This window comes from Elephas maximus, chromosome 9 (assembly GCF_024166365.1).
Source record: "Elephas maximus indicus isolate mEleMax1 chromosome 9, mEleMax1 primary haplotype, whole genome shotgun sequence".
Classification (NCBI taxonomy): Eukaryota; Metazoa; Chordata; class Mammalia; order Proboscidea; family Elephantidae; genus Elephas; species Elephas maximus.
The window spans coordinates 642,532-668,750 of NC_064827.1; the positions used below are offsets into that span (position 1 = coordinate 642,532).

At 54.1% G+C, this 26,219-nt stretch overlaps 3 protein-coding genes across 11 annotated transcripts in view; 1 reads left to right on the top strand and 2 right to left on the bottom strand.

Annotated features, from left to right (window-relative positions):
• Window positions 1-11,300, bottom strand: part of EHMT1 (euchromatic histone lysine methyltransferase 1) — a 268,050-nt gene extending 256,750 nt beyond the window's left edge. For 5 of the 6 annotated variants that reach the window (XM_049896755.1, XM_049896754.1, XM_049896756.1 and 2 more), the window contains exon 1: window positions 11,194-11,300. In XM_049896755.1, the coding sequence (XP_049752712.1) occupies window positions 11,194-11,256 (63 nt within the window). In that variant the 5' untranslated portion in view covers window positions 11,257-11,300. The remainder of the gene's footprint in view (window positions 1-11,193) is intronic. The other variant, XM_049896752.1, reaches the window with a different exon arrangement.
• A 3,602-nt stretch (window positions 11,301-14,902) lies between these two features.
• Window positions 14,903-22,106, bottom strand: ARRDC1 (arrestin domain containing 1). 4 transcript variants are annotated; one of them, XM_049896240.1, is made up of 11 exons: window positions 21,921-22,009; window positions 19,933-21,390; window positions 19,250-19,371; window positions 17,072-17,182; window positions 16,851-16,903; window positions 16,706-16,756; window positions 16,445-16,599; window positions 16,085-16,267; window positions 15,816-15,992; window positions 15,298-15,730; window positions 14,903-15,222 (listed from the first exon to the last, which is right to left on the bottom strand). In XM_049896240.1, exons 2-11 carry the CDS (start codon window positions 19,984-19,986, stop codon window positions 15,158-15,160), a joined length of 1,404 nt encoding a protein of 467 aa, XP_049752197.1. In that variant the 5' UTR covers window positions 19,987-21,390; window positions 21,921-22,009; the 3' UTR covers window positions 14,903-15,157. The 4 variants fall into 4 exon arrangements, with proteins under 4 accessions (XP_049752197.1, XP_049752196.1, XP_049752202.1 ...); XM_049896239.1 differs by lacking the exon at window positions 21,921-22,009 and having other exon boundaries at window positions 19,933-21,912; XM_049896245.1 differs by lacking the exons at window positions 19,250-19,371; window positions 21,921-22,009 and having other exon boundaries at window positions 14,909-15,222; window positions 19,933-21,912.
• On the top strand, window positions 22,037-23,452 carry LOC126083094 (basic proline-rich protein-like). Its single transcript, XM_049896436.1, has one exon. The coding sequence runs from the start codon at window positions 22,037-22,039 to the stop codon at window positions 23,450-23,452; it is 1,416 nt and encodes a 471-aa protein (XP_049752393.1).
• The last annotated feature ends 2,767 nt before the right edge of the window (window positions 23,453-26,219 follow it).

Genomic DNA, 26,219 nt, shown 5'->3' on the forward strand with positions numbered 1-26,219 from the left:
TGTAAGAACTCAAGAAACAGTTTAAACAAAGAAGTGAATACTCTCTTACGGTTATGACAGTGAGGAGGGAGGGAGGGAGGGAGAGGAAAACTAATTAGGTAGTAGACAAGAACTATTTATGGTGAAGGGAAAGAAACACACAAAACAGGAAAGGTCAGCACAAATGGACTAACTGAAAGCAAAGAAGTTTCCTGAATAAACTGAATGCTTCGACAGCCAGCGTAGCAGGGGCGGAGGTTTGGGGACTTTGGTTTCAGGGGACATCTAGGTCAATTGGCGTAATAAAATCTATTAAGAAAACATCCTGCATCCCACTTTGGAGAGTGGCATCTGGGGTCTTAAACATTAGCAAGCAGCCATATAAGATGCATCAATTGGTCTCAACCCACCTGGAGCAAAGGAAAATGAAGAACACCAAAGATAGAAGGTAATTATGAGCCCAGGAGACAGAAAGGGCCACATAAGCCAGAGACTACACCAGCCTGAGACCAGAAGAACTAGATGGTGCCCGGCTACAACCGATGACTTCTCTGACAGGGAACACAACACAGAATCCCTGAGGGAGCAGGAGAGCAGTGGGGTGCAGACCTAAATTCTCGTAAAAAACCAGACTTAATGGTCTGAGACTAGAAGAACCCCAGAGGTCCTCGTCCCCTGACCTTCTGTCAGCCCAAGACAGGGACCATTCCCAAAGCCAACTCTTCAGACAGGGATTGGACTGGACTATGCGGTAGAATGTTTGCAGCTGTTTCTTCTCATTTTGAGTCGTGCCACATCAGCAAATGAAGGTCCCAAAAGCTTGACCCCATCCACATCATTAAGGTTGACTCTACTTTGAGGAGGCAGCTCTTCCCCAGTCAACTTTTGAGTGCCTTCCAACCTGGGGGGCTCATCTTCCAGCACTGTATCAGACAATGTTCCGCTGCTATTCATAAGGTTTTCACTGGCTAATGCTTTTCAGAAGTAGACTGCCGGGTCTTTCTTCCTAGTCTGTCTTAGTCTGGAAGCTCAGCTGAAACCTGTCCTCCATGGGTGACCCTGCTGGTATCTGAATACCGGTGGCATAGCCTCCAGCATCACAGCAACATGCAAGCCCCCACAGTACGACAAAACTGACAGACATGTGAGCGACATCATGACAAACAGAGAAAAGACTGAAGTTGTCAAGGGTTTCATTTTATTTGGATCCACAATCAGCAGCCATGGAAGCAGCAGTCAAGAAATCAAACGAAGCACTGCATTGGGTAAATCTGCTGCAAAGGACCTCTTCAAAGTGTTGAAGAGCAAAGATGTCACCTTGAAGACTAAGGTACACCTGACATAAGCCATGGTATTTTCAATCGCCTCATATGCATGTGGAAGCTGGAAAATGGATAAGGAAGACCAAAGAAGAACTGACGCCTTTGAATTGTGGTGTTGGCGAAGAATATTGAATATACCACGGACTGCCAAAGAATGAACAAATCTGTCTTAGAAGTACAACCAGAATGCTCCTTAGAAGCAACGATGGCGAGACTACGTCTTACATACTTTGGACACGTTGTCAGGAGGGATCAGTCCCTGGAGAAGGACATCATGCTTGGCAAAGCACAGGGTCAGCAGAAAAGAGCAAGACCCTCGACGAGGTGGACTGACACAGTCACTGCAACAATGAGATCAAGCATAACAACGATTAAGGATGGCTCAGGACCGGGCAGTGTTTCGTTCTGTTGTGCATAGGGTCGCTATGAGTTGGAACCCACTCAACGGCACCTAACAACAACAACAACATGGGGCAGAAAATTATACTGGTGAGGAGTGAGCTTCTTGGATAGAGTAGACACGTGAGACTATGCGGGCAGCTCCTGTCTGGAGGGGAGATGAGAGGGCAGAGGGGTCAGAAGCTGGCTGAATGGACACGAAAATAGAGACCTGAAAGAAGGAGTGTGCTGCCTCATTAGGGGGAGAGCAACTAGGAGTATGTAACAAAGTGTATACCAATTTTTGTATGAGAGACTGACTCGATTTGTAAACTTTCACTTAATGGACTTTAAAATTTTTAATTTAAGAACATGTATCTTGATCAATACACCAGCCTTTCTGCGTCTCCGCCCATGCCACCTGGCCAACGCCCCACACTGGCCTCCCTGCTGCCATTCTTGTCTACTTTTAGCACATTCACCACAGAGCAGCCAGGGTCATCTTTTAAAAATGCCATCTGGGCCTAAAATCCTTCAATGACTGTCTAGAGTGCTTCCAAAGCACCCACCTGTTATCATAACGACCTGCCCTGTATGACCTGGCCCCTGCCTCACCAGCTTCACCTCTTGCCACTCGCCCCTTCTGACCTGGCAACTCACTGTGAACCAAAGGATACAGACCTCACCCAACTCATCCTCAAGAAACTGGGAGACTGACGTGGCAAACACCACGGAGCCAAGAGGAATGCTAGACACACGAGCACATGCAGTAACACAGGGGTACAAATGGCACATGCTCACTGCTCAGAGCCAAGTGTAAACATAACAAGCCCATTTCACAAGGATCAGTAAAAAGGATGATAAATAGTCGGCATTGTTGGATTTCTAGGTTTCAGTTTTCTAAATTTGCTAAAGTGGCGTAATTTTTGAAATGTACATACTGTACCTCACCATTCCAATTCACGCCTCGCTTTATTAACATTTATTCTTAAGGAGCCTTTCCCAATACAATTAGTGCGATGTACAGCAGCCTTTTCTTTCTACTTCTAACTGACTCCATCTCATTTCCTAGCTCTGTAATATTGGCTATAATACGTTCTTAAATTTCGTGAACTCAGGGACCAATCTCAAAAAAACGTATATTTTCTTGTGCACAACCCAGAAGAGCTCTTCCTCCACAGAAGGTGCTCAAAGGTGCTTTTCAACCCCTTTCATACAGCACAGTAAGTATACTCTCATCAGGACTTACCAGCCAACTAAACGGGAATGCAAAAAGCCACCTAAAAACTTTTCCAAAATTAAATGCCCACTGGCAGCCATTTTCTCGGGAAAATGACATGTCAAAGGAAATGACCCCTCCAAAGGGTCCAAGGAACCACTTAAGCTTGATTTTCTAATTCCAAAACCTTCAAACAGACTGATTTTTTTAACTATAAAAAAATACCAAAAGTTAAGTCAATATAGCAGTAAATGGAGGACTTCTCAATTCTGGGACTGCCGCTTTCATACCACATCTGCAGGAGTAACTAACGGGGACCCTGGAACTAGGCCTTATGTGGTTTGCTAGTGAGACACCTAAGTGGAAATCAAATGGCCCTTACCGGAAGACAAAAGCATCCATCAAACCCAATAAGCCCAAAGTTATATACTGAATTGTGTCCCCCAAAAATGTGTGTCAACTTGCCTAGGCCATGATTCCCAGTACTGTGTGATCGTCCACCACTTTGTCACCTGATGGAATTTTCCTATGTGTTGTAAATCCTAGCTCTATGATGTTAATGAGGCAGGATCAGAAGCAGTGATGCTAAGGATACAAGGCTCACTCTACACAATCAGGTTGTGTCTTAAGTCAATCTCTTCCGAGATATAAGAGAGAAGAAAGCAGAGACATGGGGACCTCATATCACCCAGAAGCAAGAACCAGGAGAACAGCACATCCTTCAAGCCCAGGGTCCCTGTGCTGAGAAGCTCCTCACCCAGGGAAGACTGATGACAAGGACCTTCCCTCAGAGCCAACAGAGACAGAAAGTCTTCCCCTGGAGTTGGCACCCTGAATTCAGACTTCTATCCTCCTAGACTGTGAGAGAATAAATCTCTCTTTGCGAAAGCCATCCATTTGTGGTATTTCTGTTAAAGCAGCACTAGGTAACTAAGACACCTAATGAAATGACAAAGAACATGAAGTTCCCACAGAGAAGAGCACAAGACATGGTTCATATAAACAATCTCAAAGAAAAATGCAATAAAATGTGGTCAAAAACACAGAACTGTTTGATGATACAACAGGAGCAGCAGCAGGAGCCCATGCTCACACTGACTACATGTGGGAATCTCAGCTACCCACCAAAGTCCTTTTGGGTATGAAATTAGAGTTGAAGTAGAAATACTGCCCTTGCTAACTTTTGTTCTAACTTCAGAACTTTCCCATCACAAAAGACATAGCAGGATCCCAGACAGGCAGCCCTTTCCAAAGGACAGTTGTGTTGGATGCCTGTCAAGACTTACAGTACAGGCTTCTGATTTGCCAGAGAGCAGAACAGATTTTACACTCCCTTTTTTTTTTTTTATTCTCTTATCAAAAATCAACCCCAGACAGGAAAACAGAAAAGTGAAACATAAACTCCATCCAGGAGACATCTGAAACCCTACACAATATATGAATAGGAAGCATGGATGGAGGAGAGCTAATTCAAGCCAGAGCAAAGGGATGGGAAACTCAATAAGGGGGTTACTGCTGAGAAGCAGGGAGACTGACCCCATACAACTATAGCAAGACTCAGAAAATGGAGGTGATGCCTGCAGCTGAGGTGGGGTATGTGTCTGCATTTGTGTGTGCATGTGTGAGCATATGGAAAAGTCTGCACGATGAACAGTCAGGCTCTCAGGCCTACACCCCTGAACACACTCAGCATGGGCTCCTCTCCTGTGCCCCCTCGAGACCAGAAGGCCAGCTCTATAAAAACACCGCCAGAAACACCACACAGGGGACAGCAGGCAAGAGAAAAGCAGAAGGGAACACTGCAACTGAACTAGGGAAATCAAGAAAAGGCTATCTACTGACCTAATGGGGCCCTTGGAGCCCAGTGGTAAGTGCTCTGGCTGCTAACCAAAAGATCAGCAGTTCAAATCTACCAGGCGCTCTTTGGAAACCGTATGGAGCAGTTCTACTCTGTCCTATAAGGTTGCTATGAGCTGTAATTGACTCAATGGCAACAAATTTCCATTTTCTTTTTGTTTGTTTGTTTGTTTGTTTTTGATCTACTGACCTAAGTCAGGACAAAGGACTGAATGATCCTTCTTTAAAGGAAACCAGACCAGCCCAGGGAAAAGGTCAGCAGAGAGCCAACAAAAAAACAACAGCCAGTCTTCGTCCTATAGCAAAGGTAACCAGTAAACAAGCCCTCACAAATACTCATATCTCACTTTTAGTACTTTATTCTTAAAGATGAATGATCAAAGATCACCAGGCTTTGAAGGTCTCCAGAATGAAAGAGGAAACCCTGGCGGTGTAGTGCTTAAGAACTACGGCTGCTAATCAAAAGATCAACAGTTCAAATCCACCAGGCGCTCCCTGGAAACCCTACAGGGCAACCTTACTCTGTCCTACAGGGTCGCTATGAGTCAGAATCAACTCAACGGCAAAAGTTTGTTTTTTGGTTTTTTTGGCATGAAAGAGACCAAAAGACACAACAGCAAAGAGGCATGCAAAGGAAACAGAGAAAATGTATGAAACAAAACTTTTAAATTTTAATAACTTTTAAAAAGGTTAGGCTGTAATTAACAGAGATAAAGCTATAGCATATGTAAAACAAGAACAGGAGGCGCTAAAAAAAGGAACAGAGAACGGGAAAGAACATAAAAATACGTAGCAGAAATTTCATATTCAATAAAAGAATTGCAAAATAGGATAAAAAATGTTCCCAAAAAGCAAAACAAAAAGACCAAGACATAACAAGGAGAAAAATGATTTAAAAAATTATGCAGTTACAAGGGTGGAGAGGGAGGGAGAGGGTACTCACTAACTAGAGAGTAACCAAGAATTAGGTGAAGGGAAGGACAACACACAATACAGGGGAAGTCAGCACAACTGGACTAAACCAAAAGCTAAGAAGTTTCCTAAATACAACCAAACACTATGAAGAACAGAGTAGCAGGGGTAGGGGTCTGGGCACCATGGTTTCATGGGACATCTAGGTCAACTGGCATAACAAAGTATATTAAGAAAACGTCCTGCATCCCACTTTAGTGAGTGGCGACTGAAGTCTTAAAAGCTAGCAAGCAGCCATCTAAGATCCATCAATAGGTCCCAACCCACCTGGAGTAAAGGAAAATGAAGAACACCAAAGATATAAGGAAAATAAGCCCAAGAAACAAAAAGGGCCACATAAACCAGAGACTCCATCAGCCCGAGACCAGAAGAACTAGATGGTGCTCAGCTACCACCAATGATCACCCTGACAGGGAACACAACAGAGAGTCCCTGACAGAGCAGGAGAAAAGTGGGGTGCAGAGCTCAAATTCTAGTAAAAAGACCAGACTTAATGATCTGCGACTGGAGTGACTCCAGAAGACATGGCACCCCGTGACTCTGTTAGCCAAAACTAAAACCATTCCTGAAGCCAACTCCTCACACAAAGATTAGCCCGGACCGTAAAACATAAAATAATGCTTGTGAAGAGTGTGCTTCTTAGCTCAAGCAGACACATGAGACTAAATGGGCAGCTCCTGTCCAGAGGCAAGACGAGATGGCAGAAAGGGACAGGAGCTGGTTGAATGGACACAGGAAATACATGGTGGAAAGGAGAACTGTGCTGTCACATTATAGGGAGAGCAACCAGGGTCACATAACAATGTGTGTATAAATTTTTGTATGAGAAACTAACTTGAGCTGTAAACTTTCACCTAAAGCACAATTTAAAAAAAAAGACTAGAAGACTAAATACAGGAAATCCAACATTCGAGTAAAGGAATTCCTAAAAGAAAGCAGAGGAAAAAATACTAACGAACAAGTTGTTTCAAACATATTGTACAAAAAAAACCTATTAAAGAAGGGGCATGAGTCTCTAGGTTTCAGCGCTATTTAGTACCCTGCATTTTATAATAAATGGAAGGGAAAAAAAAAAAAACATTTCACTAAGGCACATCATGAAAATCTGGAAACTCAAGGATGCAAAGATCCTCAAAGTTTGGGGGGGGCAGGGGGAACAGTTACAAAGAATTAAAAATCAAACCAGGCTTCTCAACAGCAGCAACGGAAACTAGAAGATATTGGAGCCATGACTTCAAACTGATTTCCAGCCAAACACAAGTGAGGTGGTAGAGTAAGGACATTTCTGACACACAAGTCCCAAGTGGTTTGCCTCCTGTCCATCCTTTCCAAGAAAGCTACTACAGAATGTATTCCAACCCAATGAGGGAGTAAACCCAGAGAAAGGGAGACATCAGACTCAGGGAAAAATGGTTCATTGCTCAAGAAGGTGGGGAAAATTCTCAGGATGACAGCTGTGCACCCCGCGAGAGAGGGTACACAAAGACTGTCATCAGGACAACGTGGAACTGATCGCTGATCTGACAGGGCTGAATGGGTGAAAAATTAAACTGAGAAACATTTACAGAATTAAGGGATGGTACAAAAACATTATTTTGAGGTTCAAAGGAAAACAGGCAAATTAAACACGAGACAATTATTAAAGGTTATCCAAAAGAAGAAACGCAGTTTACCACGTAACTCAGCTCAGCACGGTCATTATCTGAACGTAGCCTTGAAGGCTCTGCTCAGCTCAGCACGGCGATCACCTGAGCATAAACGTGCTGAACCAAAACCATGATCTAGCAAGGTGGGCTACTGGGGGAGCATAAGAGGGAATGTAAGAAAACTAAAATCTTTACCTACCATTAATGGAGCCTAACAGGTAATCCCAAAATGGTAAGTATAGACATGACAATACAAGTAGCAAATTACTCAGAGATGAAGTAAATGCCAGAAGAAATACGTAAAGAAGTTGCACATGGCTGCCACCTCCCCATGGAGAAAAAGCTGGGGGGGGGTAGGGTTGCCTTTTTTTTAATGTCTCTTAGGACTAACTGATTATTTAAAGTATGTGCATGTATTAATTTAAAAATTAAAAATTAAATGAAAGAGATACATAGTAACCACCCTACTAGAAAACACAGAATCTGGGAAGGCTCTCCAGCAGAAAGATTTCATTATTAACTTATGGTCGCTGGAGCAAAAGCCATTAAGTCAAGCCTACCACCCTGGGCTCCCTCCAGCCCTCAGTGGTCCTGGACATACACTTCAACTTCACAGGCCCCATTTACTAACCCACAAAATGGTGGACAGGGACTGTGCTCCATTACCTCAGGAGCTCTTTTTAGTGAGAAAATGTGGCAACTATCTTTCTAGGTCAAGGAAAAGAGGAAAGAATAAACACACAGTTCTATCAGTTTAAAGTGTCAGCTCTGCTAGTTTAACCATTTGGCAATTAGTGAACCCTGACCTGGTAACCAAACAGCCCTGGTGGCACAATGGTTAAGCACTCGGCTGCTAACTAAAAGGTCGGCAGTTCAAATACACCAGAGAAAGATGTGGCAGTCTGCTTCCCTAAAGATTACAGTCTTAGAAACCCTATGGAGCAGTTCTACCCCGTCCTACAGGGTGGCCATGAGTCGGAATCGACTAGACGGCAACGGATCTAGATTTTCTGGTTTTGACCCTGTACCAGTTTCTTAGATTTAGTGGCCTCCAGTATGGATTTACAGTCTTCAGTATGGAATACACCTCGAAATAAAAAAACTCCTCAGAACTGGTCCAATAAGCAACATCATGATAAACAGAGAAAATAATGAAGTTGTCGAAGAATTTCATTTTACTTGAATCCACAGTAAATGTCCATGGAAGCAGCAGTCAACAAATCAAATGACATACCACACTGGGCAAATTTGCTGCAAAAGACCTCTTTCAATTGTTAAAAAGCAAAGACATCACTTTAAGAACTAAAGTGTACCTGACCCAAGCGAGGGTATTTTCAATCTCATGTGCGCGTGAAAACTGGACAAAAGCAAAGAATTGATTCATCTGAATTACGGTGTTAGCAAAGAACACTGAATGTATCAAGGACTGCCAGAAGAATGAATGACACCTGTCTTGAAGGAGGTATACCCAGGATGCTCCTTAGAAGTGAGTATGGGAAGATTTTGTCTCACACACTTTGCACATGTTATCAGGAGGGACCAGTCCCTGGAGAAGGACATCATGCTTGGTAAAATAGAAAGTCAGCGAGAAAGAGGAAGACCCTCAACGAGATGGACTGACACAGTGGCTGTAACAATGGGCTCAAACAGCAATGATTGTGAGGACGGCACAGGATCAGGTAGTTTTTGTACTGTTATACACAGCATCACTTTAAGTCGGAACCAACTTGACAGCACCTAACAACAGGCTTAGGGTCAACAAGTGCTCTGCTCCCCAGTGTCATCTCACCTACTGCCACAGGGTGACAATCTGGGGAGAGCAGCACTACACTGCAAACAGACCCCTCACCCCATCATTTGCTGCCATGACAAACTTTTAGAACCAAGACTCTAACAGGTTAGCTTTTACTAACCTGAAGAGACCACTTCACTGCAAACCATAAGAAACAGTCCAAAATTTAGAAGGTTCTGGACCAAGCACCTCTACGCAGGCTGTGTCTGGACAATGGGTGGTCTAAGGCCAATGTACCCCGAGGCCAGTTACCCTGACAAGCAGTGGCTGGAGCAGCATGTACAGGGGTGTTACATGGAGCAAGGAATCCTCCCTAGGCCTCTCTAAAGGCCCCCGTTGGAAATTGTCCGTCCTACATCTCTTCTCCCTCCGCAGACTCAGGGCATGTTTCTCAAGCCCGGGCTCTGGAGCCAGACTCTCGTGTTCATCTTCTAGGCCACAGGCTCTGTGACCTGAGACCTGGGGACATGACAGTACCTACCTCATAAGAAGGCTGTCAGGCTTTCATGAGTGAATTTCCCAGCGCACTGGGGCAGGTGGACACGCCTAAGGGCTCAGTGAACAGTAAACTCTGCCTGTTATTATGGGCCCATGCAGTCCTCCATTCTGGGCTGCCTGGCGTGTGAGACATCTGGGATAATTCCTTCATCAGTCATTTACTACGACCTACCATGTGCCAGACACAGAACTGGCCAAGCAACGTTTCTTAACATCTTCCACGCCTTGGTTTCAGATCTGCTAAATAGGGAACAGTACCTCCTGCACAGGGAGGGTAAACCAGATGAGAGACCTATCTGAAGGGTCTGTCACAGTGACTGGGCACAGTAGGTGCTCAATTAATGATATCAGTAGTCTCTCACACATCTTCTCCTCTCACAGTCTGTAGTGACGCAGGGTTATCTAATTCATCGTTTTGTCCTCAGAGCCCAATCCATTCCTAGAATATTGTCAGTCCTCAGTGAATACTCATTGCATTGCGTTTAATAACTCCCCCACATCTTCTCTGTTTACTTACATCAATACCTCCAAAAGCTGCAAAAAAATAATAATAATATTAAACAAAAGGCAGTGTATTCACAAGAAGTAAAATGTATTGTCAATTCCAGGCTATGACAGGAGCTTACTATTACACCATAACTTCTTGATCTTGAAAAGTCCCAACTGTTATCACAAGACAAGGACTTCTGATACCAACCGCTTGGCAGTCGCCCTTCCCCAAACACCCGGGGTCCCAGCGTGGGACCCCACGGCGGTTCCGCACTTGCACACGCAGACTCCCGCTCGTCCCCAGCGGGGCCCCAGTGGCGCGCCTCCCAGGAGTTCGGCGTCCCCGCTCCGAGAGAAGACACAAACTGCCCGGAGAAGCCGCAAAGACGAAGGCCGAGACCGCTAACAAAAGAAGGTGAACTTTCCACCGAGGCGCGTCGCCGGCCGCTGGGAACGAGCTCGGCGGGCATCGCGCCCCGTCCCGGCCGCGACTCTGCCCTGACAGCCCCGGACGGAAGAGCATTGTCTGCGGGGACGCGCGCCGGGACCGGCCAACTTCGGCCACGACGGGCCGCCGGGCGAAGCGGAGGAAGGTCGCCGGGCCGGGGAGGCCGGGCCGGGGGTCGGCGGCGCTCGCCGCGGCCCCGACTTCGCCGCTGCCCCGACTTTCCCTTTTGTCTGCCCGCCGCCCGCGTCCCCGCCGCGGCCCACGCGCGACCCCTCCGGACCCCGCCGGCGCCCCTCGGCCCGGCCGGGCGGCCCCGCGCGCGGCCCCCTCACCTGCCGGCGCCCCGCCGCCCGCTCCCGCACAAAGCGCGGCGGAGCGCGGCCCGGCCGCCCGGGGCCTCGGCCCGGCCTCGGCCTGAGGCGGCGGCGGTGGCGGCGGCGGGGGGCGGGGGCGCCCCGCCCGCCTCGCGCCCGCCGCCGCCGCACCGCGGGCGCTGGGCCTGCGCCGCCGCCGCCGCCGCCGCCGCCCCCGCCCCGCGCCCGCCGCCGGCCCGCCCGCCGCTCGCCCGCCCGCCCGCTCGCTCGCTCGCTCACCTCGGCATCGGCGGCGGCCATGGCCCGGGCCCGCAGCGTGGCCCCGCCCCTCCCGCGCGCCATCGCCCCGCCCGCCCCTCGCGGGCCCAAGCCGGGCGGGGCTGGCCGCTGCCCGCTCTGCGCCTGCGCCCAAATCTGCGCCTGCGCGCTGCGGGCCTGGCCGTGCGGCGCCGGCACCTGCGCGCTGGGCCTCGGACCGTGCGGTATCCGTGCCTGCGCGCTGGGGTTCGGATCGCGCGGCCTCCGCGCCTGCGCGCCTGGGGTTCGGACCGTGAGACCGCGACGACTGCGCACTGGTTCGGACCCTGCGGCGCCCGCGCCTGCGCCCTGGGGGCCGGGCCGAGTGGGCGGCCTGGCAGAGAAGGCGCTTTCTCGGGTGAATCAACCCAACTTCCCGTTTTCACAAATATCCTCTCATTTTGAAAAGGCGTCTGGAGGACCAGCCGAGGCTCCGACTTCTGACGTCTAACACCGGACACACACTGATCCCTGCGCCCTTACGGAAGACAAACCCTAGAGCCGCGTCCCGGGGCGGTGTTCCGGCCGGAGGGGCCCGTGGGCGGGGGGAGTGCCCAAGCGAGGGGGTGCTCCGGAGAGAGTGGGTGCGCCGTTCAGGGGTGCTGTCCTGCTGGGGAGGGTACCGCGGTTGGTGGGCACGCTGTGGTTAGGGAGTGGTGCCCCGGTTCGGGGAATGTGCCTGGCTGGGGGGATGCTCAGGGTAGGACGGGTGCCTCGGTTGGGGGGTGCTCTGGTTCCGGTGATGCCCTGGCCGGGGTCGGGGGTGGCATTCCCCGGTTGGACGACCTCCCTGAGCATCCTCAGATCCCTTCTTGCGCGCTGTCTGCGAGCCCAGTGCCTGCCGGCAGCCAGGGTACAGAGGAAGGGTCCTTCCTGCCTGCTCCAAGCAGCCTTAACTGGACTGCGGCCCCAGCGCCACAGAAACTGCCCTGGGCTACCTGCTCTCCGGGGCCAGGCAGTTAGTTCTCCTGTCTTTTGAGAGAAAGGAAGTAGGGCTGAAATTGGGGTTCTCTAGCCAGTCGCTGCAGGGATGCGAGGAGTGGATCCTGCACTGACAAAAACTGAGGGAGGCTCTGGGGGCCTCTCCCCATATGGGGGACAACCCTCAGTGCCAAGGAAACCCACTCGGGTTTCTTTAGGGCAGCTAGACTGCCCTGTCAAAACCTAAGTCGGCCCATGACTGGGTCCCCAAGTCCTCCAGCCACAGGACAGACTCATGGTCCCAGCCTTAACAGGAGGCCCAGGAGTGACAGTCCTCCGTGGCCTGCATGGCAGAGCCTGATCCACCTTCCTCTCTGGCACTGTCCTCCCCACTCCTGCTTTGGGACTCCTCCTCCTCCCTCATACCAAAATCTGCGGATGCTCGAGGCCGTTGTATAAATGGAGTTATTTCCCTGTAACCTACGTACACTCTTAAATCATCTTTAGGTAGCTTACATTCAATATGATGTAAATGCTACGTGTAAATAGTTGTTACACTGTAGCGTATTGTTTAGGGAACACTGACAAGACAGGAGGCAAATGATGCTCAAATTATCAAGTGCTGGAGGAGACATGAGGGTCTGTGAGGGGGTGGGAGGCTACAGCAGGCCGTATTTACACCTGACTTTATCCGCGCGACCTCAGCGTCGTGCTCAGTGTGCTGCAAAGTTTTGCTTTGGGGAACTTTTTTTTTCCTAAGTATTTTTGATCTGCCGTTGGTTGAATCCGAGGATGTTTAACCTGTGGCTATGAAGGTATGGACTGTGAGTGGGTTTGTCGGAAACACTCCCCGTGGTGCTACAGCCCATGACCTGCCCCACCTGTGCATAATCACCAATTGTGTGATGTTGTCAGCATGTGATGTGTTACCTCATATAAGCTCCATGTCAACCACAGCAGTCCAGCGCCTCCCAAAAGGCCCCACAGCCAGCGAGAGGCAGGGACAGGTCTGGCCCTGGCCCGCTGCTCACAGAACTTCCAACCCAGGGCAACGCTCCTCTTAGGTGTCACGGATTATCCCACCTGTGGCATAGTGTTCAGTTTTCTCCAATATTCACCCTCCTTTTTCCACAAATAATAACGTTTTAGCTGACACGTGGCTGCCTGGCTGAAAGCCACGTTCCCAAGCCTCCCTGGCAGCAAGGTGGCTAAGGGGATGTGTGCAAAGTGATGCGATCCACTTCCAGCCTCTCCCTCAGGAAGCTGGGGTTGCAGGCCCAGCAGGCAGGGCCACAGTAAAGACCAGAGCAGCTGCCCCAGCCCAGGGACGGAAACCATACTTGTAGAACGACAGCTGTGCCACAAGCTGGGATCTGCCACGCTTGCCTCTTACATGTGCCAGAAATAGACTTACAGCATGTTATATTTGGGGGAAGGGGAAACTTGACCTGTCCCCCAGTGAGCCTGTAATAGATAATGTGTCCGATGCATACACCTAGCAAGGTTACCCCTTTCCCACATGGCAGAACTGGAATTTGAACTCAGAGATCATCTTCCCACTTCATAGGGTCCTCCCTCCCTACAGGCTGGACTGGCTGGACCAGCTGCAAGATATCCCTCTGGGAGACACTGCATGACAGGATCCTCCCTTTGTCTTGGATTCTGGATGACAGTCCTTTGAAATGTAGGGGGCTGTGTGAACAGGCTTGTATGTCCACACCCGGGTGGGAGCATTGATGCAACATCCCTGAGTCAGACTCAGCAGTGGTACCAGCAGGGTCATTATCCTAGGGTAGGGGACCTGGGGCAGGACAGGGCCTCCCCTCCATGAGCTTTCCTCTGACACAGAAGCTCCACACTGAGCTGCCTGGAATAGTGGGTATGGGACAGGCATGCCAAAGTATGCTCTCATAAGTGGGCCAGGTGGCCTTTTCTCAGATCACAAGAACTTTTTAAAACTAGCACTGAAGCTCCGGACCAGGGCTTCAAACCAGTTTTTCTCAGTTCAGTCATAGCCAAGGAAGTGAAACCAGAACAGACTCAAATTTTTAAAATTTGGGAACTCCAGAACGGTAACCAGAACAGGAAAAACCACAGGTCTAAGCCCTGCTGGAAACCTAATCTCTCCCCAGACAAGGGCAGCATACGAGTAGCATAGCAACCACATCTCTTGTCTGGAAGAATCTGAGCACAGTAGGAAGCTGTGTTGCTCTCCAGTCCTGTCGATAATCCAGTCTCACACATCAGGCTCCTGAAATGTCTTTTCCAAGTCTCCCGTTCCAAGGCTTCCACCCGTAATTTTTCCCATTCCAGTCACTGGAGCACCCACATTGTAAAAATTCAGGTCTGTTCCGGTGTCATTTCCTGGGCTGTGACTGAACCTGTTTGAAGCCCTGCTCCAGACACAATGCTGGCCTTGTCTTGAGCTAGAGGGAACCAGCAAATGTTACCTGGACCAGCCTAGAACACCAGGGAGGGGTCGTGCGTGGGGAGGGGAGTGCGCATGACCGTGAGGGGAGGTGGCAGGCAGAGGAGCAGAGAGGAGTGACAGAGGAGGGACACCGTGCATGTGCCCGGAAGAGGCGGCCAAGGGATGAGAAAGGGCAGAGGCTGGGGAATGGGTGGGACCTGAGGAGGGGGATGGGAACGGGGTCGGAGCTGTGGAGAGGGCAGGGGTCCTGTGAGTGGGCGGGGGAGCTAGAGGGAGAGGGACGGGTGAGGGGCTGTGACCTGGGGCAGTCCTGCAGACTGAAGTGGGGCGCTGGCCAGCAGTGCCGCCCTGCCCTCCCCCAGGCCCGCCTCTGCGCAGCTCTGGAAATAAAGCTCTTTATTTACACCAGTCTCCAGGTCGTGCTCTCTGCGCCCCAGCGCAGGCTGGCCCAGGGAGGGGCCATGCGGGGCTGGTCCGGGACGGGGACTGGGAGGCGTAGCCAGCAGCCGAGGGTCCTGAGTGGGCCGGCAGAGCCAGGGAGAAGGCACGAGAACTTGGGCCCGCCTGTGGCCTGAGAAGGCGGCGAGAGGGCAGTCAGCTCTGGGGGCTCAGGCCGAGGTCCGTGTGGCTACAGCTCTGCTCGTAGGACGGCGGGGCCTCTGCGGGGAGAGAACAAGGTCTGCACAGGTCCCGGGAGGCGCCCCCGCCCGGTACGTGTCCGGCCCCCAACTCACCATGGGGGTAGCCCCACGAGCTGTACTCCGGCAGTAAGATCTGGGTGCTGGTGGCAGGCACCGGCCCCCCAGGGCCGTCCGTGAAGTAGGGGACTGTGGTACCCGTGGAGATGCACAAGGGAGGGGGCAGAGGGTGGGACGCGGGGCTGCGGACCTGAGCACAGAGTTCGGGGACGCCAGACGCAGCCCTGAAGGGGGAAGGCGGCAGTGGCTGCGAGTGACTCTTGGTAGACAGGGTGATGGTGGGGTCCGTTAAGAGGGGAGCGCTGGCCACAGCCTCGGCCTCCACTTCCTCCTGGGGCGGCGCTGAGGGCACCACCTGAGACATTGGTGACTCCGGACCTGGCAGGGGGCTCAGCGGGGCGTGGTTCACAGCAATGTTACCAATGAAGACTGGGAGTGTCACACTGGCCTCTGGGGCCTTCAGGGAGACCTGGAGGGAGAGGGGCACTGAGTGGTTGAGGCCAGAGGTTGTGTCCACCCCCTGATGTCAACCCGCTGCCATCGCCACCCAGCACCTGCAGGTAGTAATCCACGTGGATGAGGCTGCAGCCTGGCAGGGCAGACTGGGGCAGTGCTGGCACCAGGATCTGCTCCTGCCACTCAGAGCGCCTCCAGGCCTTGGCCCCGGCACCCTCCACCTCCACAATGGTCCGCACATCATAGATCCAGCGCTTGGCCTTGTAGGATACTTTCTGGGGAGGATCGGCCTGTGAGCCCATAGGGCCACCACCAGCCCCCCACCCAGCCCACCGGAGAGCCCAGGGGGGCCAGTGTGGGCTCTGACCTGCAGCAGACTGGCCACCACAGGGCCTGTGTCCTTGCCCGATTGGTTCTCGATGTCAACCTGCAGCCGCAACACCTGCCCTACCACGTAGCCTCGGAGGTCGGTGCTGGCCGTGAGGACCACGCTCCCTGTCTTCACCAGCTTGTAGGAGAACTTCTTCGTGGCCGAGGCCACATTGGGTTGCTTGGGAGGGAGAGTGGGGAAGAGTTCGTGAGTGGGCAGGCTGGGCCCACTCAGCCCTGCAACACCCCTGCCCTGCTCTGGATGCAAGCACGGCCAGCTGGGGACAGAACCGCTGCCCCTCCAGATCCCGTCTGCCTTCCGTGGCCAGCAGCTGTGCCTGCCCCATTCCTCCCTCACCTCGATGTCAGGGATGCTGTTGAGGTTCAGTGGACTCAAGATATAGAAGACCCGGCTGCACTTGTGGTCCTTGGAGAAGCGTGGCGTGTCAATGGTGGCCCGCACCTGGTGCACAATCTTCCCGAAAGGCCCCTCAAAGGACGTGGGTGCTGTGGCTAGGGGTGGAGAGCACACGCTGGCACCAGGCTGCCTCCTGTCCTGTAGGTCCCCTCCCAGGACCCACATCATCACCCCGAGGCCCCTGCCAGGCTGGGCTCTCACCAGGAAGCAGGAACTGGAAGGGGAAGGTGTGCTCGCCAGCGGGTAGGCTCCCTGCAGAGACAGGACGGAGGGGTGGTGAGGAGGGGCCGTAGGCTCAGGCTGGCCTTTCCTTCCAGCCGGCAGCAGACACGTGCCCTTCTCTCACCGCTGCCGTGAGCTACGCACATGCCTCCAGAGCACAAAGCACGGGGCCATGGCCTGGGCAAAGAACAAGGGAAGAGAGCTCGGCTGAACAGGTCAGTGTGTTGGGGGTGAATCAGGCTGCACCAGGGGTCAGAGCTCTGCAGTGACCAGCTCCTTTGGAGTCTGCAGGGAAGCTGACTCCTTCAGCCACCCAGCCCCAAGCAGGACTGCCCCTAGACTCACCCTTGTCTGCCAGTGACAGGGAGCTGTTGAAGTAGCCCTCCTCCACCACCCATGCGGCATCGTTGACCTTGCTGGAAACCCCGCAGGACCCTGTGCAGGTCACCCGGATGGCTGCAATAGGGGGTGGCTATGAGCCCCAGCCACTGGCCTGGGCCCATCTCTACCACAGCAATCCAGGCAGGCAGACAGCACCCCAGAGCTAGGCAGCCCCCCTTCAGGGTCACTTCCTGCCCACCCCGCCTCCTGGGATGCTCCCAGGGAGCAGAGGTGGCAAGGGACCTGATAGACAGTTAACGTCTGTCCTGCAGTCCAGGGCAACAGGGGCCCTGACAGCTGCCCAGATGCCCCCTTGGCCACCTCACACATGATGATCTTGGCTCCCAAGTCATATCTAGGCCCCCTCAACCTGTGAAAATCCAGCTGTCCTCAGGAGTGCTTGAGGCACAGCTGACCTCTGACCCCACCTTTATGCTGCCTCACAGAGTCAGTTAGGCTGGGAGGTCCCCCTCCCCCAGCAGGAAGCTGCCAGCAGGCCTGCTACGGGAATGTGGTCAGACCTGCCTGGGCAGATGCTGCTCCTCAGCTGTCTCGCCACCCTGGCTTCCTGGCCAGTACTGCCCAGGAGGGCAGATTTTCCACCTCACAGATGACTCAGTCCTCAGCCCTGCCCCCACTGGGGGGTGTGCCCAGGCCCAGGGGCCATTTGTTGCAGTGGCTACCCAGGACCCCTGCTCTGCAGTCAGGACCTTGAATTCCTCCATCCAGTAGATGTGCACCAGGGCCCACTGCAGTCAGCAGGCCAAGGCTGGACGAGGGAGAACGGACTGAATCACCAGAGCACCGGGTGGGCGCACAGTGACAGGGAGCCCTGCCAATCCACCCACTCTCCCCAGATAGCACTGAGTCAAGTCCAAAGACTTCAGCCTCCCTGCCTGGCTCTTCTCCCAGACTTGACAAGGTCAGGTCAGGGGAAGGTGACTAGGCTGACACCCTCCTGACAGAGCTACCAGGCAGGAAGTTCACTGGTGTCCCAAGCGCCCAGGACTAGGAGTGAGCCATACCAGCCTTTCCACGGCCTCCCAGCCAGGCCTCACCTGGCCACCCAGGCCTCCTATCAATCACCAACCCACGGCTTCCTCCCACCCAGCTGCATCTGTAACCCTGGGTTTATCCTCAGCCCCCAGGTGGCTCTACCACACGCTCCTACTAAACCCACGCCCCTGACCCAGAGAGACCCTGGCTTCCCACTGCACTGCCCTCTGCCTCTCCTTGGCGCCACCAGGGGCAAGCCTCGGCCTCTTCTCCAGCTCAGCCCCACCGTGCGACCTCGACCCTGGTTTTGAATCTACGTTCCTTCAGCCATCCCCTCCCAGGAGGAGGCCTGGAACTGTTCCCACCCTGGAGATCTGGTGCACCAGGGCCACTCTGACAAACTGGCAGCCCAGGAGAAAGACAGGCGGGCACAAACAGGCAGCTCCAAAGGAGACAGGAGGACTGGAGATGCTGTCTCTGACAGTCCCCCACTGAGAGGTCACACTACACCCCCGTGCACCTGGCTGGCCTGTGGCCACTGAGATCCACAGAGACCAGCCTAGGGCCAGTTTGACGCCATCAAGCAACCCTGTCAATGGCACATGGAGCTGAAAAGCCACCAGCCCACCATGTGTGACTGCCTCACCCACAATATCATGAGATGTTAGAGAGTGGTTGTCCTAGGTCTCTCAGTCTAGAAGTGACTTGTTAGCAGGTGTCCAACCTCACTGGAAATCAGGGAAAACTCAAAGGGTTTACCACTTTAAACCATCAGGTTGGCAAAAGTCAAATATTTTGATTTGTGTTGGAGAGGAGGAAGGAGACACGCCCTTACGCTGCCGGTCAAAGTGTAGGTGGTTGGGGCTCTGGGGAAGATCCGCGCACACACTTCCCCCAGGAGATCATACCCATTCACCCACAGAGCCACACACACCACCACTGTGACACCAACAAGCTAGGTATACCCGGGTGTCCACCAATAGCAGAGGACCCAGCTCCCAGCATCAGGTAAATGAGTTATGCGCACCTGACCCCAGAAAAGCCAACCAGATAAAAACACCAACATGCCAAACCCCCATGCCAAGAGCCCCGTTTTACACACACACCAAGGTCCTACGGGACACCCTGCTGAACAAGCAGCCCTACCTGTTGTCCTGTGGTGGAACCTGCCCTGCTGTCCTCTCTCCCCTGCTAGGGGAAAAATGGGGGGGTGTAGGGCAAAGGCAAAGGTCTTTCCCACAGAAGGCCTGCTGCTTCCTCAGGTCAGCCTGGGAGAATCCCCAGGGAGTCAGTTTTCACTGCTCTGGGTCCATTGCAGTGGCCACAGTTTTCCCTGCCCAAACCGCTGGATTAATCGGGTTCCTGCAACATGGTCCTGCTCAAGAAATGAGGGGGACCTATCGGAGGTTTTAGGAGGGGTCTTTGCTCTTAGGGGGAACACAGATTTTGGAGACTAGATGCCAGGGACTACTGCAGCCTCTTCAGGATGACACAGCTGGCCTAAGAAAACCAGCCACTCTGCTGAGGGTGGTGGCAAAGGGGGCAGGAAACCAGGCCTGAGACCCCAGTAAACTGTCCTTCAGGGGTGGTGGCAGGACTGGGCGATTCAGTGGCAGTTACTGCATCGAAGAGCCAGACTTCCTCTGCCTTTTTGATGATAACGGTTAAGTCACTCTTCACTAGTGACCCTGCAGCCCTGTTGCCCCTACCCAGCAAAGGGAGTTAAGCATCTGCTCCAGGAGGCACGCGGCGTCCTCGCACCGAGCCACGCCATCTAGCCTTTAAGTGTTCCCTGACAGTATAGGGTTATCACGAGAGATTGCACCAACCCGGCAGGTGTCTGTTGGTGGAGAGCGCTGCAGCCTTTCTGAAAGGTTTGCCATCACTCTGACTCTTTTGATCTCGATGTTGCTTGTGTCACAAGAGTTGCTCCTGGAACACCTGCTTTCCTCTTGACCCAGTCCTCCCACCTCCCAGGTAGCGATGAGGATTAATTACCCAAACATGGAGAGTGGGTAGAATAGCAAGTGTCCCACGAAGGGAGCTCGGGGAAGACTGGCGGTGCTGGGGGCATCCTCCCTTGCCCACCCCGAGAGCCAGAATTTGGGCAGCCCCCACCTGACCAACTACCAACCTTGGGTAGGGTCTGGCCTGGGCTCCAAGAGCAACTCCTTCTGCAGCACCATCAGGGCCATTCATTCAACAAGCATTTAGTGAGCAACTCGGAGCCCCCACCCTGCAGGCATCCGGCTCTCCCTTCCTTGATGTTTCTCCTGGGACAGAGGGCCTCACCACGACCTCACTGGCACTGAGCAGGCGCTCAAGAGGCATCAAGCGAATGAGGGAAAAACAGGTGGCCCTCCCCTTTGCATACCAGGAAGTATCAGAGGAAGTCCGAAGTGGCCTCAGCACCTGGTGCTCCACCGGGTCTTCTGTAGCCGAAATAATCAGGTTTCTGGCCCGATTGGGAGTCCTCCTCCTCCTCCCCCACTCAGAGAGCACCGGCTGCCACTTTTGCAGCTTTCTGTGGCCCCAAGTAATTCACCTTCACCCTACCCCAGGACCCCACACAGGGCCCAGATGGCCCCTTGACTGTGGTCAGCCAAGAGCCTTCCACTCCCATCCCCCAGATCTCACCTGGCATGGCTCTGTGCATGTGCCCTTGTGCGTGCGCCCCAGCGGGTAGCCCCACTGCCTCTGGCCCTGTGGTAACTGCCACCCCAAACTCCCAACTCCTGCCAGGGAAGTAGTTAGGGAGACATCAGATCATAACGACGAGACCCAACAGGGCTGGGAGCCTCACACCACATGGTGGCAAGGGCCACACGGAGGTCCAGATGGGCCAACTGCCCCAGGAGGCTCTGAGAGTAAGTGAAGGTGGAGAGAGCCATGCAGGGATGCCCAAGCTACCCTCGGCTCAGGCCAGAATCAGGCAGCCAGGGCCACAGGTGCACCCTCTTGGCGGCAGCTCTGCCCACCCTGCCCTCAGGGCCTGGTACAGGGCCGCAGTTTGGATGGGCAAACAAGGCCAGCACCTCCAAGAGCCCTAGCAAGGGCTGCCGCGGCAACCCAATCCCTAGTCCCAAAGTCCCAGATGTCTGTGAAAGAGGAGACAGCACCGCCACAGGGACTGGCCTGGAGGGCTCAGGTTCAGCTCCCTGGTGCCAGGCTGCGCCAGAGGCCAGGGGGAGGTGGGCATGGGCGAGGTCCTCCCAGTTGGCAGGGGAAGCCAGGGCAGGAGTCAAGGAGGGCCCTGCGGGAGGCCGCACATTCGGGGCAGGACTGTCCTGGAAAAGAGGGGCCTGAGCAAGATCCTGGGCGGGCAGGCTAGGGAGCCGGAGAGTGAGCCAGGTTACAGGTGAGGAGGCCCAAAAGATGCGGGTGGCAGCAGACCTTAAGTGCCCCGACAGGGAAACCCCAAGCGGAAATGAATCAGAGTGACCTTAGGCCAGATGGGGAGCCTCCACACCCCAGCCCGCGGCTCTGGCCGCCCCCGGGCAGCAAGGAGAGGAAGAGGCAGATGCGGCGGGCTGGGCCACCGGGGTCTCCCCGCCCCGCCCCGCCTGGCGGCAGCCCCCGGCCAAACACCCGGCGGTCTGCGCGGGGCGGCCGGCCACACCCGAGCCGTCCCCCCGGCTGGCGCTCAGGCCGGGGCAGGGCGGCGCATCCGCAACGCGCGTCCCCGGCCGGCAGGCACCGCCGCCGCTTCCGGGGTCCCGGGCGCCCCGCCCAGCCGCCCCAGGTGCGGACGCGACCACCTGAGGCCGCCCGGCCCACCCGCGAGGGGACCCCCGCAGCCCCGCCGGCCGGTGCCCACCTCGGAAGGGCAGAGGCGCGCCCAGGCGCACGCACACGGCCCCGACCAGCGGCTCCCCCGGGCTGTAGACGACGCGGCCATGGCTCAGGCGGATCTCGAAGAGCTGCAGGCGCCCCATGCTGCGAGCCCGCGCCGGGCCGGCAGCGCACTACAGCCCGCCGCCCGGCAGCGCTCCGAGGCCGCCGCCCCGCCGCCCGCCCGCCCGCCCGCCGACCCGCCCCCGGCCCGGGCCGAGCTCAGCAGCTTTGCGTCCGGCGCGGCTGGCGGGGTTGGGCGCACGGGCGCCCCCTGCTGCCCCGGGAGGCGCGGCCGGCTCACCTGTCGGGGGCGGGGCCGCTGGGGGCGGGGTCGCTGGGCGGGACCCGGGGCGGGGCCGCGGGGCGGGGCGTACGCTCGGCTCTCGGCCCCAGACGCGCCCCGAGCTGCGCAACTGGAGCCTCCCCGCGGCCGCAGCCGGCGTGCGCCGCCCGCCCCTCCCCAGCTGCCGCTCGGGACCCTCGCGCCCCGCCCCGGGCCCCGCGAGAATAGACGGAAGCGCGTCACGGAAGGCCGGGGGTGTCCAGAGGACGCCGCGCGCGGGGGAGGACGGGCCGCCGGGATCCGCGATCGCCGCCCCGGCCCTGACGCCCGCGGACCTCTCCCTCGGGCGACCCCGTAACCGCGCCCCCGGGCACCTCGCCGACCCTTACCCCGCTCCCTGGCGACCCCACCCCGGGCACCTCGCCGACCCTTACCCCGCTCCCCGGCGACCCCACTCCGGGCACCTCGCCGACCCTTACCCCGCTCCCCGGCGACCCCACCGCGGGAGGCCCTGCGACCCCACCCCGGACACCTCGCCGACCCTTACCCCGCTCCCCGGCGACCCCACCGCGGGAGGCCCTGCGACCCCACTCCGGGCACCTCGCCGACCCTTACCCCGCTCCCCGGCGACCCCACCCCGGGCACCTCGCCGACCCTTACCCCGCTCCCTGGCGACCCCACCCCGGGCACCTCGCCGACCCTTACCCCGCTCCCCGGCGACCCCACCGCGGGAGGCCCTGCGACCCCACCCCCGGCACCTCGCCGACCCTTACCCCGCTCCCCGGCGACCCCACCCCAGGAGGCCCTGCGACCCCACCCCCGGCACCTCGCCGACCCTTACCCCGCTCCCCGGCGACCCCACTCCGGGCACCTCGCCGACCCTTACCCCGCTCCCTGGCGACCCCACCCCGGGCACCTCGCCGACCCTTACCCCGCTCCCCGGCGACCCCACCGCGGGAGGCCCTGCGACCCCACCCCGGACACCTCGCCGACCCTTACCCCGCTCCCCGGCGACCCCACTCCGGGCACCTCGCCGACCCTTACCCCGCTCCCCGGCGACCCCACCCCGCTCCCCGGCAGACCCCTCCCCGGGCACCTCGCCGACCCTTACCCCGCTCCCCGGCGACCCCAGCCCCGGCACCTCGCTGACCCTTCCTCCGCTCCCCGGCGGACCCCTGTCCGGGCGCCCTACTGACTCTTGGCCAGCGTCCCCCTCTTGCCAGAGGCTTTGAGGTCGCTTGTCCCGCAGGTGTGCCAGCCGAGCCTGCTGTGTGCACCGCGCTGCCTAGCCTTGGAGGATCCAGCCCTGAAGCTATGGGCGCACCTGAGCAGCAAGTGCCAAGCCCGGGGGCAGGGAGGGCGCCGGGGTCCGAAGCTGTAGGGACAGATGACCTCGCTGCCACATGGGGGGATGGTGCGGATGGCTTTGAGACAAGGAGGACCAGAATCTGGTTTGTTTTTGTTTGTGTTTTAAATGCAACTGCACATTTATTCATATGTGCAAAACATGTTTCTGCAGAATATATTGGGCGCCCTGTCCCTCCGGCTCCTGGCCCTAGTTAAGGCCTTCCCTCATCAGTTACTACTCTAGGCTACATGATTAATCCTTACTTTGTTTTCCTTCAGAACACATAAAGGCTCTCCAAAATTTGAGTCTGATAGGGTACTAAGTGAATTGCTTAAGCAAAACAGTTGTTTAAGTTTTACATATATTTTGTCATTCTGTTTTTTTGTAGTTTTGTTTTTTCGTCAGAGCTGAATAATATTGGTCATTATGAAGATTATACATAATGAAACTCATCTTGGTTTGGAAAAATAGAACCATGCAAATCAAAGAGAATCTAAAACAAACACCCCTGCTGATAGAGGTCTACTGACTCCAAAAGTTGGGCTGGAATACTCTTTGTTTACTAACAACCCAAGTCTTTTAAACTACTTCTGTAGAATTTTTTCTCAGCTTGCTTTGCGCAGGAAGCTTATCAGTAGAGAAGGACACTCAGCCGGGGGAATTCACTTCCACTCTTCCAAAGTGGAAACCCTGGTGGCTTAGCGATTAGTAGCTCGGCTAGATCATGATTTCCAGTATTGTGTGATTGTCCACCGTTTTCTCATCTGGTGTGATTTTCCTCTGTGTTGTAAATCCTACTTCTTTGATGTTAATGAGGCAAGACGCAATCTACAAGATTAGATCTTGTCTTAAGCCAATCTCTTTTGATATATAAAACAGAGAATCAAGCAGAGACATCGGCACCTCATACCACCAAGAAAGCACAGCCAGGAGTACTGCACATTCTTTGGACCTGGAGTACCTGTGATGAGAAGCTCCTAGTCCAGGGGAAGACTGATGAGAAGGACCTTCCCCCAGAGCCAATAAGAAACAGAAAGACTTCCCCTGGAGCTGTTGTTGTTAGGTGCCCTCAAGTTGGTTCCAACTCATAGCGACCCTAGGCAACAGAACGGAACACCGCCCAGTCCTGCACCATCCTTACAATCGTTGTTATGTTTGAGCTCATTGTTGCAGCCACTGTGTCAATCCACCTCATTGAGGGTCTTCCTCTTTTCTGCTGACCCTGTACTCTGCCAAGCATGATGTTCTTCTCCAGGGACTCATGCCTCCTGACAACATGTCCAAAGTATATAAGATGCAGTCTCGCCATCCTTGCCTCTAAGGAGCACTCTGGCTGTACTTCTTCTAAGACAGATTTGTTCGTTCTTTCTGCAGCCCGTGGTATATTCAATATTCTTCGCCAACACCACAATTCAAAGGCATCAATTCTTCTTCAGTCTTCCTTATTCATTGTCCAGCTTTCACACGCACATGAAGCGATTGAAACTGCCATGGCTTGGGTCAGGCGCACCTTAGTCTTCAAGGTGACATCTTTGTTCTTCAGCACTTTGAAGAGGTCTCTTGCAGCAGATTTACCCAATGCAATGTGTCTTTTTTTTTCTTGACTGCTGCTTCCATGGCTGTTGATTGTGGATCCAAGTAATATGAAATCCTTGACAACTTCAGTCTTTTCTCCATTTATCATGATGTTGCTCACTGGTCCAGTTGTGAGGATTTTTGTTTTCTTTATGTTGAGGTGTAATCCATACTGAAGGCTGTGGTCTTTGATCTTCATCAGTAAGTGCTTCAAGTCTTCTTCACTTTCAGCAAGGAAGGTTGTATCATCTGCATAACACAGGTTGTTAATGAGTCTTTCTCCAATCCCTATGCCCCTGAATTTGGATTTCTAGCCTCCTAGACTGTGAGAGGAAACCCTGGTGGCATAGTGGTTTAAGAGCTACAGCTGCTAACCAAAAGGTCAGCAGTTCAAATCCACCAGGAGCTCCTTGGAAACTCTATGGGGCTGTTCTTTGTTAAAGCCATCCACTTATGGTATTTCTGTTATAGCAGCACTAGATAACTAAGACAGCTACTAAATTTTAGAGTAGCTTGCTATGCAGTGATAAAAACTGAAATAGAAATTGGTACTTACAAGTGAGAAACTACCATAACAAAATATTAAATGTAGCATTGACTTTCGGGCCAGGCAGCAGGAGGGTGCTGGAAGGTCCATGAGCCTGCTACTGTAGGCTGGAGAAACAGTGAACCATGTTATCTCTTGGTGGAAAAATTGGTGAGACTGTGTCATGGATTGAATCGTGTCCCAGAAAAATATATGTCAACTTGGTTAGGCCATGATTCCCAGTATTGTTAAATCCTAAACCACTCTATGTTAATGAGGCAGGATTAGCGTGGGCTGTATCTTGAGTCACTTGCCTGTGCTAAAGTCACACCCTTGCTTGAGTCACATCTTTTATAAGATAAAAGGAGAGAGAAGGGAGTAGAGAAGAGAGGGACCTCACTACCAGCAAGAAAGAAGAGCCAGGAGTAGAGTGTGTCCTTTGGACCAGGGTACCTGTACCATGAACCTCCTAGACTCAGAAAGATTGATGCTAAGACACGTGGAGATCTCTAAGGAATGCTGGGCCCACAGATGTTGAAAGGAAACAAGG